At 38.2% G+C, this 15,298-nt stretch overlaps 1 protein-coding gene across 4 annotated transcripts in view; it reads left to right on the plus strand.

Moving 5' to 3' along the window:
• Nucleotides 1-14,758, plus strand: part of NMI (N-myc and STAT interactor) — a 112,883-nt gene extending 98,125 nt beyond the window's left edge. For 3 of the 4 annotated variants that reach the window (XM_024752725.1, XM_024752726.1, XM_024752727.1), the window contains 7 exons: nt 5,474-5,570; nt 6,625-6,720; nt 8,724-8,886; nt 11,673-11,779; nt 11,866-12,052; nt 13,924-14,030; nt 14,484-14,758. In XM_024752725.1, the coding sequence (XP_024608493.1) occupies nt 5,487-5,570; nt 6,625-6,720; nt 8,724-8,886; nt 11,673-11,779; nt 11,866-12,052; nt 13,924-14,030; nt 14,484-14,669 (930 nt within the window). In that variant the 5' untranslated portion in view covers nt 5,474-5,486 and the 3' untranslated portion in view covers nt 14,670-14,758. Of the gene's footprint in view, nt 1-2,920; nt 3,005-5,473; nt 5,571-6,624; nt 6,721-8,723; nt 8,887-11,672; nt 11,780-11,865; nt 12,053-13,923; nt 14,031-14,483 lie in introns of all 4 variants that reach the window. The other variant, XM_024752728.1, reaches the window with a different exon arrangement.
• Nucleotides 14,759-15,298: the final 540 nt, after the last annotated feature.

Here is a 15,298-nt window from a genome sequence, read left to right on the forward strand (position 1 = left end):
TGGTATAGGTGATTTGTGCTGGTTTTTTCATTCGCTGCCATAACAAATCACCACAGACTTAGTGGCTTAAAATCCACAAGTTTATTATCTTAAAATTCTGCTGGTTAGAAGTTCAACTGGGCGTCACTGGGCTAAAATCAAGGCGTCTGCCTTCCTTCCCCGAGGCTAATGCGGTGAACCTGTTTTCTCGTCTTTTCCAGCCTCTGTAGACTGCTCACCTTCTTTGGCTCAGTGGTGCCCTTTCTCTATCCTCAAAGCCAGCAATGTTGCATTTCTCTGACTAGTCTTCTGTTGTCACATCTTACTCTGATTCTACTCTTCTGCCTTCCTCTTTCACTTTGAAGAAGGACCCTGGTGATTACATTATTTCCCCACCAATAATCCAGGAAGATCTTTGTATTTATGTATATATACTTTTGGCTGTGTTGGGTCTTTGTCGCTGCATGCGGGCTTTTTCTAGTTGTGGCGAGCAGGAGCTACTCTTTGCATAGCACGGGCTCTAGGCACGCAGGCTTCAGTAGTTGCAGCACATAGCCTCAGTAGTTGCGGCACGCTGGCTCAGTAGTTGTGGTGCACGGACTTTGTTGCTCCGCGGCATGTGGGGTCTTCCCGGACCAGGGATCGAACCTGGTTCCCCTGCACTGGCAGGCAGATTCTTAACCACTGCGCCACCAAGGAAGTCCAAGATCGTTATATTTTGAAGTCAGCTGATTAGCAACCTTAATTCATTCTACAACTTTAATTCTCCTTTGCAGTGTAACCTAACATATTCACAGATTCTGAGGGTTAGCATGTGGGCATCTTTAAGGGGACCATTATTCTGCCTACCATTTGACTGTATAAAAGGAAAGCTATTACTGTACATCCCATTTATGCAAAGAGGGAAAGTATCCAGTTACTAGATATGCTGTAAGAAGTCCTGGGAATATTATGTAGTAGACCATTCATATGAGTTAAATATATTATTGAGAGCCTTTATTACAAGCCTTTATTATTATTCTTAGTCTATATTAAGAATATAGACTAAAAAAACAGTTAAATAATGTTGCAGTTTCTGCTTTCTGGAAATGTAATAAGAGAACTTCACATGCCTGGGATGTCCTGAGCTGAATAAATACCTCAGTCAAGATACTGCACAATTCTATAAATATTGAGTGTTTTCAGTGTGTGAATGTGTATTGTGCTCTGAATGGATACAAGGAAGAATGGACGTGGTCCCTGGGCTCAAGGTCATGACCATCTAGTCATGGAAAATGACACAGGTACACAAATAAAGCTCCCCAAAAGAGATAATAGCAGGAGAAGTAAAATCATTTGGGGGAATCAGACAAAGCTTCAAGAACTTGGAGGTGAATTTGGGATGGATGTTGAACAGTAGGGTTTCATTAGGTGGAGGTTAAGGTTGGAAGGGGAGGAAGGATGTGACATTGAGGGACAGGAGGGAAAAGAGAAACCCTTAGAGTGTTCAGTGTGGTTAAGGGACTTGGTCCAGGAGTTGTCTAAATAAGACTAGTTGGGGTTAGATTGTGTAAGACTTGGGATGAATACCGTTATAAGGACTCTGCAGTTGTTAACGCAATAAAGAGCTACTTATATATACCTTTTTTATTTTTAAACTCCTCAAACTTACAGAAAATCTGCAAGTAAAAAATTGTCTTTTTCCTGAGTTATTTGAGAGTAGGTTTCATGACCAATTACCCTGGAATTCTTGAGTATTTATTTCCTACAAAAAAGATGTTCTCTATGTAACTCCAATACAGTGATTAAAATCAGAAAAATTAATATTGATACATTATGCCATCTAATCCTTGGATCTAATTTAAATTTTGCCAGTTGTCCCTATAATATCCTATAACAAAAGGACCCAGTTCAGAGTTATGCATTGTGTTTAGTTGTGATGTCTCTTTAATCTCCAGCCTGGGACAGTTTCTCAGTCTTTCCTTGGCTTTCATGAACTTGACACTTTTGAAGAGAACAGGCCAGTTTATCTCATGTTTCCTCTTGTTTAGATTCGGCTCATGCATCTTTGGCAGGAATATCATAGGAGTCATGCTGTGTTCTCGGTGTGCCTATCATATGTCAGATGATTTTGATGTATCTCATTATTTACTTTGATTACTTCATTATGGTGTGGTCCGCCTGGCTTCTTCACTGTAAAGTTATTCTTTTCCCCTTTGAAATTAGTGTTTTGTGGAGAAGTATTCCTTTTGTTTGTTTTGTTTTGAGAAGCTTTATTCATAATAGCCCCAAACCAGAAATAACCAAATAGCCCACCAACGAGAGAATGGATAAACAACTTGTAGGCTGTCCATGCATGGAATACTACACAGCAATAAAAAGGAACAAACTACTAATACATGCAATAACAAGGACAAGTCTCCAAAACATGTTGAGCTTAAAACTCTAGCACATATAAAAGGGTGCATACCAAATGATTCCACTTATATGAAGTGCAATACAGGTTGTTCAGTGTAAGGAAATTTTTTTTTTTTTTTTGTGGTACGCGAGCCTCTCACTGCTGTGGCCTCTTCCGTTGCGGAGCACAGGCTCCGGACGCGCAGGCTCAGCGGCCATGGCTCACAGGCCCAGCCTATCCGCGGCATGTGGGATCCTCCCGGACTGGGGCACGAACCCGTGTCCCCTGCATTGGCAGGCAGACTCTCAACCACTGCGCCACCAGGGAAGCCCAGGAAATTTTAACTCAATTAAAAACAATCATTTCCTGAGTGTGGACTATATCCCTGGCACTCTTTTGGGTACTGTTAGGGTAGCATTCTGGATGAACTAGAGCATACTTTAGAGAACAAAACAAAAATCATAGCCCTTACAGTGCTTATATTCTTGTAGGTCAGCTTGACATGTTCAAAGCAAAAGGGCAAACTGATATTTATCCCCATTGAAATTGTTGATCTCCTTCAAGGGCTTGTCAATGCCAGGACTGGTGAGTGCTCAGAACACCTAAATGATTGAGATTGCACTGGATTTTGGTTTGCAGTACTTGTGGGTAAGTATTTTGAAACTAATTAAATGGTCCTTTCCTCACAAAACTATCAATTTATCTATCTATCTACCTATATAGCTAGCTAGCTAGCTAGCTATGTTTACCGACTCATAGTTCTGTTTTGCTCAGTGGATTTAATTATTACTGTCATTATTTATTTCTGTGCTTAATTGATTCCCACATTTGTCCAGTGAGAACCTCATCAAGGTGGACTCTATGTTCTTGTGACATATCCTCATCATTCTTTGAGCACTTCTTGCTTTCTGACATCATAAGATGCTTGTCTTGTACTTTTCCTGTCCTACTTCTAGAAGCAGCCATTTCTCTTAATAGCCTTGGTTCCTGGTAGCTGAGAATGGTACTAGAAACTAAATTCTGGGCGCTAGATGTGCTCACTGCTGTTGTCTTTGTTTCCAGGCCCTTTTAGCAGACAGAACTGGGGAATATCACACACTCACACACTTATATCTATATTTAAATTTCTGTACTTTTCTATCAACATATCAGAAATCATGAGATTATGCTGATATCTCCAGTTCCAATTCATAGCATTCATTCTATTTTTCTCCCTTTAAATTTTTTTTTTTTTTTTTGATTTTCTGAGTCAGGTTTTTCATTGTCAGAGAACGTGATTATAAATATGCAGAGGGAGAGCTTCCCCGGTGGCGCAGTGGTTGAGTCCGCCTAACGATTCAGGGGACACGGGTTCATGCCCCAGTCCAGGAAGATCCCACATGAACCCCAATGAGATACACTTCACATCTATTAGAATGGGCGTCAAGAAAAAGACAAGAGGTAACTGTAAGGCCAACTGGCCCGAGGCAGGGGAACACAATCAGATTCATAGGTTGCATCAGACCGAAACTCTCCGGACCACCCAGTTCCAGGAACTGACCTGGGGACTTTGAACCCGGCCCAGCCTTCCCGCCTTTCGAGGGGCGGGACTAACGGTCCCCCAGGATACCCGGAAAGACCACCAAATAAGGAATACCCTGCGCCCTCCCAGATTCACCACACCCCTTTCCCTTCTTCCCCTATAAAATCTTGCCCAACCCTCGCCCGGGTGCGACTTCTCTGGCCCCTTTCTCTCGGACCAGTGAACTTCGCCCGGGTGCGCTCCCTAATAAAGCTCACTTGAAGCTTTCCTGTTTCGCGGTGCCGTTTGTTAAGATCCGACCTTACAGTAACAAATACTGGAGAGGGTGTGGAGAAAGGGGAACCCCTGTGCACTGTTGGTGGGAATGTAAATTGGTGCAGCCGTTATGGAGAACAGTATGGAGGATCCTCAAAAAGTTAAAAGTAGAACTACCATATGACCCCTTTTTTTGGACACTGCTTGTGTTCACACTGAGTAAACTAAGCCATGACTAATTTTCTGCTAGTCTTCTATTTTATGTTTAGAGAAGAATACATGTCTTTTCTGTTTCTTCTATAGGAATAGTGAGAACTTAGCCACTTGAAATCTTGGAAGATTGTATTAACAGACACATTATTACTGTGCTTCTAAAACAATAACTGTTGTGATAATCCTTGTGTCATATTTGATCTGGGATAACTCCATCTTAGTAAATTGATATGCAGGCAAGGTTTCTTAACTTTTTTGGTGCCAGTCGGAAAAAGCTTGTGGGCCTTTCTCAAAATAAAGTTTTTAAGTTGTATAAAACAAAATACATAGAATTATAAAGGAAACCAATTATATTGAAATATGATTATCAGGTTATTTAAAAAGCAAATATTTAATATAGTAATATATATCAACATACTACAGTTTATTACAAGACCTAGTCATGAGTTTAATAACTATCATAATTTTGAAGCAGGGTTAAACACAAGCAATGTTTTAAGATATCTGGAAGAGTTAAAATATTTTATGAAAATATCTGTACCGTCTTGGTGACTTTTGTCACAGGGGCTGCAAATACTATGTGGCTTGTTGCCTATATTCATATTTGAAGAGAATGCTAAGTTTCAATCAGAGGTTATTAGAAATAAAGATGAAGTTTTTTTCCTGTCCAAGTGTATGAACTCAGGAGGGTTTGTGAAAACCCCTGTACGCATAGAGGAACGGTGTTTGGAGGTCTTTTTACTCCATTACATTTGGAGAGTATAATAGGGAGAATTAAATATTTAAATAAAAACCTTTGAAAAAGTCTAGAAGACCAAAATAATAGTCTTTTTAAATGGAGCATCATATTATGATTGATATGAGAACTACAAAGGAATGTTAATACCTATTATTTTCTCTTACGGTGTTGAAAAGCAAAGAATTTTTAGAACCTTTTTATATGTTTATAGGTGTGAAAGTTATTTGAAATAGAGACTTTGGATATAATCCTCATGATAATAAAGACTTCGGTGATAGGAAATAACATATAGCAAAGAAGAGATGTTTCTTCTGTAAGAGGGTAAAAGTTACTTTTTCTTCTTGAATTTGTGTGTTTGTACTATTTTTAAAGTATTTACCTTTTATAGTAATTAGGGAATCATGGCAACTGATGAAGATAACAAAAAACAAGTTCTTAAGGAGTATGGGCCAGCTGAAGAATTTATGAAAGATGAACAAAACCAGGTAAAAAGGAAAAATTACTGAGTACTATTAAAAATTAACTTACATCTATTACTTTTGCAGCGAGGCATGTTTCATATGTCTTTGTCCAACATTATGTTGAATTTGGAAGAATATTAGGGTTTTCAGTTTTTTTTACCTCTATTATTCAAGACTGACAAGAAGAATCATATTTCTTTTCTTTCTCTTACACAGCTTACAATGTTAGCTGCTTTTTCACTTCCTCTCTCATTTCTTTGATTTGCACCTAGAAGTTAAGAGTTTCGTTAGCAATTATCCAATTAGACCTAAGGGAATGGAGGCTCAGGTAGTTAAACCACTTACTCAAGGCCATCTGTCTGGCATATCAAGGCAGCTATACTGTGGGAATCACAGAAAAAAATATTTTTAAATTGCCCCAGAGTAACATATGTCCACAGTTATGGTGCAGCTTAAAAGTCATATTGGAGTCACAAATAGTTAGGAAGGAATTGACAGAGCACTGAACTAAGATCCAGAAGACAGGGGTATCAATCCTTGCTCTACTATAAACATTTCTGTGACTTTGGTTTAGTGTGAAAAGTGGTTTCCTTTTTTGTATAATAGAGATAATAATCCTTGGCAGTGGTAAGAAAGTCGACAGGTGATGATGTAAAACATTTGACAAAGGTATTAGTCACGTGATCATATTTATTTTGAGACTGTCTAATGTCTTTCTTTGCCTTGTTTGAAGTGAGAGAAATTTTGCTTCTTTAATTAATTAGAAAAATGAGGTCGGGGCTGGGACTTCCCTGGTGGTCTACTGGGTAAGACTCCACATTCCCAATGCAGGGGACCCGGGTTCCATCCCTGGTCGGGGAACTAGCTCCCACGTGCATGCACAACTAACAAGTCCACATGCCACAACTAAGAAGCCCACATGCCGCAACTAAAGATCCCACATGCTGCAACAAAGATCCCGTGTGCCACAACTAAGACTTTGTGCAGCCAAAATAAATAAATATTAAGAAAAGAGAAGAAAAATGAGGTCGGGACTGTTTAAATTTTGGGTGTTATTTTATTTCCTTTTTATTTTTAGAAATTAATTAGTGAAATTGAAAAGGAAAATATTCAGTTAAAGGAGGAGATCCAAAAGCTTGAAGCTGAGTTGCAAGCGACAACCAGGAACTCCCAGGTACTTCTTTAATTATTTTATGTATCTCATTTTTCACAGACCCCATTTTTCAGGAAAAGCAATTTATCGATACAGAATTCATTTCTAAAACATTATGGTCATCCATGGCACCACTGTTTGCAACAGCCCCAAACTGAGAGCAGTAGGATGAATTAATAAATTAGGGTGTATTCACACAGTGGACTACTACACAACAATGAGAATGAACAGGCTACAACTGTATGCACTAACATCGATGAATTTCATAAACACAGTGCTGAGCCAGAAAAGGAGAAACAGGGCGCACCATATGCTTCCATTGAAATACAGCATGAAAACACGATGTTAGAAGTTAGTATGGTGGTGACTCTTAGAGGCAGGTAGGAACTGGAAGGGAACCCAAGAGGGCTTCTGGGGTGTTGGTCTTGTTCTGATTATTAATCTGGGTGCTGGTCACAGGTGTGTGATCACTGTAGAATTTCATCTTGCTGCACACTTATGCTAATACATGTTTTAATATTCATGTATATGTTAATCCAAAACTACCCCCAAATGATGGTCATTATCAATCACTTTTGGATCAAATTCTTGGTCTTCTCACCAAGTTCTTTTATTGTTCTCCTCATCCAAGAAATTTAAGTGAGTTTCACAGTTAAAAAGAAATTGGATGAGTATCTTCATTTAAATTCTTAATTTCTCCTGTGTTTGAGTTAGACATAGCTTTCACTCCTTTTTTCTTCATAACAACCCAGGTTGTTAAAAAAAATACTTTAAACAATTGAAATGCTTAAAGCATTGTCACTTTTTGTTTCTGAAATGGGGGATAGGATGTTGAATATCAGGAAGTGACGTTTCCGGTGTTTGTGAGATTTAGAGAAGTCTCTGTTAAGATTCTGGATACTTCTCAGGCTGGATCCAGAATCATTTAGTCCTACGACTCAAGGGGCCTCGGGAACCCAGCCAGCTCAGTTGATTCACTTCACAGAGGACTGAAACTGGGGTCTAGAGAGCATAAGTGAATTGCTCCCTGCCACGGTCTACTCAGGACTAGAAGCAGGCATTCTCACTCTCACTCCGGAAAGCTCTTGACTTCTCAGGGTATACTGGATGTTTCTACATTATTGGGAAACACTCTGCCTTTTCTCAAGACACTGCAGATCGTTTTGAAGTCAGAGTTATGGTAATCAGAAATTCTACCAAAGTTACATGTAGAATAAATGTCAGATGAGATCAAATGACTCACTTGACATTTCTAATGTCTTTGCGATAAAACCTTTTCTTGCAACATGTAAAATAACCATGGGAAATAGAAATGCAAATACTCAATTCATTTGTGCATTTATGTGTGGTTGTACTGACTGTTCATCCCAGTGATTTTAAGCAGCTAAGTATAACCCCTTAACTTTATCCTCCAGATTACAGATCTTGCTGGTAGTGTCCCTTCACATTTTTATAAACCTCAGTTGGGGTAATGGTTAAAAAGTTGATGGGCAGGTGTTGAGGAAGGGGGAATTTAAATTTGATAAATTTTAAGTCATTGAATTCAGGAGTCTTTCTTTTTGGATGAGGTTATCTGAGTTTGCCATCAAAATAACCATATACACCTGACTCTATTTCATACCTCTTTGCAGTGAGGGTAAATATACTGTGCAATGATTTCTTTGTGAGATAGCTTATTATTGGCACAGTTGTTCAAAGGGTATTTTTCTACAGGAATGATGTAGGCTTTAGACTCAAACACCACACAATATTGACCAGTTTAAACACTTAGAAAAAGTGAGAGATTATATATTTACCATTTCATCTGTGAAATAATATTGAAGGATCAGCATCTGACTACATTACTGAGTACTTCCCTGGGAAGAAGCAATTACTAAAGATATTAAATAAGACCACGCTCAGTATTCCGTGGGGCTCTGAAGTCAGTGGAGAGTGAATTATTGGATGATCAAATCACATTATCATTGGAAGGACTTAAGTTATTTCTTGTCTTGATTTTAATCAAACATTTCTGTTTGAATTAGATTAACGAGGATATTCCCGAAACAAAGATAAAGTTCACAGCTGTAGAGAATCCTGAGAGTGACAGCCAGTTTTCAAATACCTCCTATTCGTGTCACATGAGCTCAAAAGTCCCTTATGAGCTACAAAAAGGACAAGCACTTATCACCTTTGAAAAAGAAGAAGGTATGACTAATGTTCAAAAATTTGACCATGTTACCTTTGGAAAGCACTGGGACTTTCAAAGAGTTTTTGTAGATATTTGGCCATTGCTTTACAATTTTTACATTTATCATTTCATCTCATCCTCATAGTGACACCCTGAGGTAGGTATGATTATCCCCATTTTACAGATGAGAAAACTGACTCTGAGACATTGAGTGACTTGAACATGATCACTCATTCAGGACGTGACAATGCTGGGACTCAAGCCCAGGTGTTGTGATGTCCAATACCAATGCCTTTCTACTGCAACTGCTACCTGCAAATGATAATACTAGTGATAATGTTTCAAGGTTGTAAAGCTCTACATCATTCTAGGAGAGTTCTCACAGACATTATCTCATTGTATACTCACATGAATCCATGAAAGAAATAAGATAGAGAGTTACTATTTACATTTTATAACTAAGAAAACAGATTCTCAGGTGTTTAAGTGATTTACCTAAATGCACAAGACCTGTGAATGGCAAGAGCCCTGGAGTCAGAGATTTGGGAGTGGGACCTGATGTTTGCCACGTCCGCCGTGGTGTGGGACCCTCTTGAGATCTGGGGGCACCTTAATGAGGAGAATCTGGCTTTGAGTGCCAGCTGTGCCCCTTTCTAGAAGTGTAACTTGGTTGGGTTCTTTATAAATCTCAATTTTTTTATGACACATTTTGTGGCAGTACCTACCTCAGGGGGTTGCTTTGAGTATTAAATGAGAAATGTTGAAAAATACTTAGCACAGTGTCTGATATATAATAAACACTTAATAAATGTTAGCTGTCATTATTATTACATGTTAGGAATTTTTCAGCTAAAGAAACAGAAGCTTACCTAAGATAAGGAACTTGCTCAAGGTCCATACAGGTGATAAATTGCAGAGCTGAGAGCCAAACCTCAAGTACCCTTGTATGTTCTACTGTACCAACATTCCTCTGAGCAGGCCACCATCTGGGCTTTTTGTTCTCATATTTTCCAAGTTAGATTAAGTTATGGGTGGGGTCAGATGGTCTTCACAAGCCCTTCCAGTGTTCAGATTCTGGGAATCTATGATTATAACTCATGTCTCCTTGACGCCTGGTTTGTTACTATAGCCTGAAAATAAATAGAAAGGCATTCTGGCAGGTCACTATATGCACATACGCTTTGTCCACTCTGGGTCCGCCCCTGCAGCTGAGGGTGAAGGGGGAGGCCAAGAGCCCTGTTGGCACTTGGCAGTTGGCCGTGGTAATTGAGATATAACTGAAGGATGGAAGTGAGGATTTGGGAAGCAAGGATTCTGCATAGGAATTACCTGGGGATGCTGGGAACAGGATTTTCTTCAAAAACAGCTGCATCACTGCTTCCACCCTTGGCATGGCTCTGAGGTCCTGCTCTTCTGGACAACTTTGGGTTTCTACACAATTAAACAGGAGTTGGCTTTTGACAGAGTCACAGAAGTTGAAACACAAGTAGCCCTCTCAGCTGTGTCACATCACCAGATGTTGGAGGTTTGCGGGGTGGGCGTTGGGAGGGAAAGATCATCATCTAAGTATTACTTACAGTTGATAATCTCTGTTCTTGTTGCCTGTTGTCAATAACAACAAAAAGATGTAATTCAAGTTAGAGAGCCATATCATGGTACAATGAGTCTGAATTCCCACATGACAACGCCCTGTTTTCTAGCCTTGTTTCTCTCTTCCTCCAGCTGTGGTGTGCTGTCTGGTTGTTATAAACACGTGAGGTTTATAAGACCGAGACTAATTTGTGTCTAGTCTTTATGACATATTAGAGTAAGCAGCTCCAAATAGCAACAACTGAAGGGTTATAAACTCTTATGTCACACAATTAAAAATAAACACATACCCACATGCATTTTATTTTGGTTTTTTCTTATTCTTATTTATTTATTTATTTTTGGCCGCGTCTTAGTTCTCCGACCAGGGATTGAAACCCAGCCCCTCAGCAGTGAGAGCACCGAGTCCTAACCACTGGACCACTAGGGAATTCCCCGCACATTCATTTTAAACTGTCGTATAGTTGCTATTGGATTTCTAATGATGTTTGGCATAATTATATTACTAAGCCTTTCCCATTTGCATGGCTAAATTAGACTAGATAGTTTTGTGATCGGTATATGAAGACTATCGACTTTTTAATGAATAATCTCAAGAGCATTTTAAGGAAAGTAGAATTCTTCATTAAATATGACCAAAAAAAAAAAAAAGACTCACTCTTTGGTATTTAAGTCTTTGTGGTCTTTAATATGTAATCCTGGGGAAAGACAGAGACAAGAACAAATATTTATTTCTTTGTTGCTTGTAACATATTAAGGAGCAGTGACAAATGATAAATAAGATTAATTGTCAGAATGGCACTGACCTAAAAAGTCTTCCTAGCTTACTCAACATGGAAGAAATTTCTGGCTGAGCTTTAATGTACTAAGGGAGTTCTCTGATAATTCTGTCTACAGTGGAAAGGAAGGGTGTGTGGCTGTACTGAAGTAATATATGAATTTCTGAAGGATCATCGGGCTTATCTCTTAAGCGATGAATCTAGAACTTGTCGAGAATTTCTACATTGTAATTTTTTGCTGATATATTTTGACATTAATATATCCTACTATGGTGGCAAGACCATCATCACTTAGAAATCCTAAGAAAAATGTAAAAATTAGATCCCTTAAAATTAAAGAAAACTTAAAATATTCAGGATTATTTGTTGTTAAACCAAACATGTAAAAATGTATTGAAATATTGGCAATTAATACTTCCCAAATTATTTTTCAGTTGCCCAAAATGTGATCAGAGTGGGGCACCATCACGTGCAGATACAGGATGTAAACGTGAAGGTTATGGCCAGCCCGGTTCCATTAAATTCAGGAGTCAGATTCCAGGTAACATGGTGATTAAAGCGTTTCAGAATTTGTTAAACACGGACACTTTTCTCATCCATATTTCTGAACGTGAACCGATTTCCCAGGTTCACGTAGAAGTGTCTAAAATGAAGATCCACGTTACCGACATTCCTGATGAACTGCCTGAAAGTCAGATGAGAGACAAGCTAGAACTGAGTTTTTGTAAATCCCGCAACGGAGGCGGAGAAGTGGACTGCGTGGAGTACGACAAGCAGTCCCGGAGCGCCGTCGTCACATTTGTGGAAAGTGGAGGTATTCCTGCACTGAGAGTTAGACAGTACTCTAGCATTTAAATTACGTTCTGCCAGGTCTGAAAGTATCCCTTTCTACTGCTTTTATTTGGAATTTATTAGACAGCATAATAACAGGGGATTTTTTTTTTAACCTTATGAAATGGTAGAGTCCTGAAAATGATTTCCCTGAGTGCTGCTGAGAATGATAGGATTACAGATAACAAGTACCTACATCTTAGTGCATTCCTATCACGTGCCAGGCATGGAGTCTTTGGTGTTTTATACATATATCTGCTCAGATCCATAGCACAGCTCTGGATGTAGGTGTTATACTCATTTTATTGATGAGGAAACTAAGGCGTACTCAAGGTAAGCAGCTTACCCAAGATCGCACAGTGGGTGTGTGGCAGAGAAACATTCTGAAAAAATATATATATAAAACTGTCTCTTCATCTCACTTATTACGATTGACAAGGATCTCAGGTGGAGGTAATCGATTCCAGGAAGGAAAGGGGGTAATAGAGAGAACAGCTGTTCCTTTTTTAGGTAGAAATGGACTTTTACCAAATCATCTTAGGGAGGTTTATATTCTTATAATGAAAAATAGAAGATTCTCCAAGTTCTTTTGTTAATATGTTCAAATGATTCTCAATGTAAAAATCTCTTCCTCTAGTTAATCTAGTTCTTAGGACTTCTCCAGGGTTTGCACATACGATAGAAATCCAAATATACAATTAAAAACCGTTGACTGATTTAAGTAGAAATCCAAATATACAATTAAAAACCATTGACTGATTTAAGTTTTTTCATAATAAAGTAATACATGCTTTTTAAAGAAAATTGAAATAATAGAGAACAACATTAATTTAATAAAAATTGAGACATTTCCTTAAATTTCCAAACTTCCCTTTCTCCTGCTATGTAGCTAGTTATGGTTAGGTGAATGTCTTTCCAGATCCTTCTGGAATTGCTGGATAATATGGTAATTCTATGTTTAATGCTTGAGGAACCGCCATACTGTTTTCCACAGTGGCTACACCTTTACATTCCTACCAGCAATGTACCAGGGTTCCAGTTTCTCCACATCCTTGCCAGCAAGGATCTACACTCTTAACCACTGTACTATATTGCTAATTCAAGGTGGACTGGTGAGAGGAGAAAAAAAGTGATTGGATATTCTTACGAACTGTTTGTGTTAAACTCTATGCAATCTTGACACATTACCTTTTTTCCCCTCTAGGAAAAAAAGCTGCTAAAAATAAATCTGGTTATTTTTTGTGTTGGAGAAAGTTGATGAATTTTTGTTATTTGCCTTCACTTTTTTTAGATGACATTCAGCACCCCTGCACCTTTGATTAACATCATTATACAGGTTTATTGAATGTCATGTATTAGTTACAGGACAATTAAGTAATTTTAGATATATAATAGTAATATAGTAATTTGCTATATGTATGTATGTGTATATATATATATATATTATGCACAGAAAGAGAGAGAGAAAGAGAGTATTCTAATCTTAATTTGCATGTGTACTTCTTGAGAGATTGGGAAACACTGGGTTTTGTTAGGATGGCTAGGTTATTTTTTGCAAATGGTTATCACATTTTATGTAGCTCAAGGTAGGTCTATCTGAGGACATTGCAGCTCACTGTGCATTGATTGACTGATAGTTTAAGACAGATGGAGCTATTTAAATCTCATTATCATTTGGTCTTATGTTTTTTAAAATTATGTACTGTGAATTCTTTAAAGTGGACTGTAGAGTTTCTTAAAAATTAATCCCTCAAGCCACTGTTTACTCTGACATTCTGTTTGAAGGAGGTTTTAACTTTGGTTTAAAAATGTTTGATATAAAGGAGAAAATAATTTTTAAAAATTTACTTCTAGTTGCTGACAAGATTTTGAAAATAAAAGACTATCCTCTTTATATAAATCAAAACTGCCAGAGAGTTACTGTTTCTCCGTACACGGAAACATACCTGAAAAAGTTTCAGGTAAAGTCATCTCTTTTCTTTCATTTTGGAAACTTATTGCCCGGCCCCACCCCACAGAAAATAAAAAGTTGTGATTCTGTTTCCGTTAGAATCTTATTAATTAACCTAGCCTGCCATCCTGAAAGCTAGAACTCATGCCTAACTCTTGGTTTCGCTTCCCCTCCAGCATTCATTTCGTTACTTGATCTTGTCACTTCCACCTCTCACTACCTCTCTAACTGGTCTCTCTGTCCATAGAGTTGCCCTCCTTTCCTCTATTTGTCACAATGCACCAGAGTTATCTTTCTGAAACTCAGATCCAACTCTGATATTCTCTTGCTTGAAAATCTTCCTGAGGCCCGTTGTCTCTCTCAAGATAACATCCAAACTATTAAGCAGAGCTTATAAATGTAAAGTTTTATAATTCAAAGCGCTTAGAAAATTTTCTATTTATCTTTTTATTTTGCTTCTTAGGTATTTTCAGGAGTATCTAAGAAGACGGTGCTTCTGACTGGACTGGAAGACCTTCAGATCATAGATGAAGAAACTGTAGAGGATTTTATTAACATTCACTTTCAACGGGAGAAAAATGGAGGTGGAGAAGTCGAGGTAGTCAAGTGTTCCCTTGGGCAACCTTACGTAGCATACTTTGAAGAATAGAGTCATGGAATCCTATGAAAATTAGAGCTTTTGAACCCAAATCACTGTTAATGCTTGACAAAAATGAATATCCTTTTCCTTAAAAAAAATGAAAAATTTAATTCTTTCATGTTTGTTTATTCTTAGATACAAAAGATATTTCTGTTTTTGAATTCTTTGTTTCCACCTGTGCTGAATGTTTACAAATGCAATAACTATATTAAAACAGTTTTGTTCATAAATTTTGTGGCTGGGTGCCATGTCCATTGAAATGAACCATAAGTGATCCAGTTGTCCGCCTGCCATGTTGGCTCATTCTGTCATGGTCTGAGCCAACAGCAGAATTAAATTCATATTAAAATGCTGTCAGAAATGAAATGCTTTTAGAAAAGATTCTAAACCTAGACCTATCCAATGCTGCCTGCCATCTAAAATAAAGGGAAAAACTAAAAAGAAAAAAGGCTTGGTTTTGCTTCTGATATTTCATTTTTAGGTTTTCAAGTTGTTATACTACCATCAGAAATACTCATTTCTCTCACATTTCTCTTTGGAATAAGAAATGTTGCCTATGGGGCTTCCCTGGTGGCGCAGTGGTTGGGAATCCGCCTGCTGATGCAGGGGACACGGGTTTGAGCTCTGGGCCGGGAGGA

The sequence above is a fragment of the Neophocaena asiaeorientalis genome, unplaced genomic scaffold (genome assembly GCF_003031525.2).
Source record: "Neophocaena asiaeorientalis asiaeorientalis breed wild unplaced genomic scaffold, Neophocaena_asiaeorientalis_V1.1 scaffold868, whole genome shotgun sequence".
NCBI lineage: Eukaryota > Metazoa > Chordata > Mammalia > Artiodactyla > Phocoenidae > Neophocaena > Neophocaena asiaeorientalis.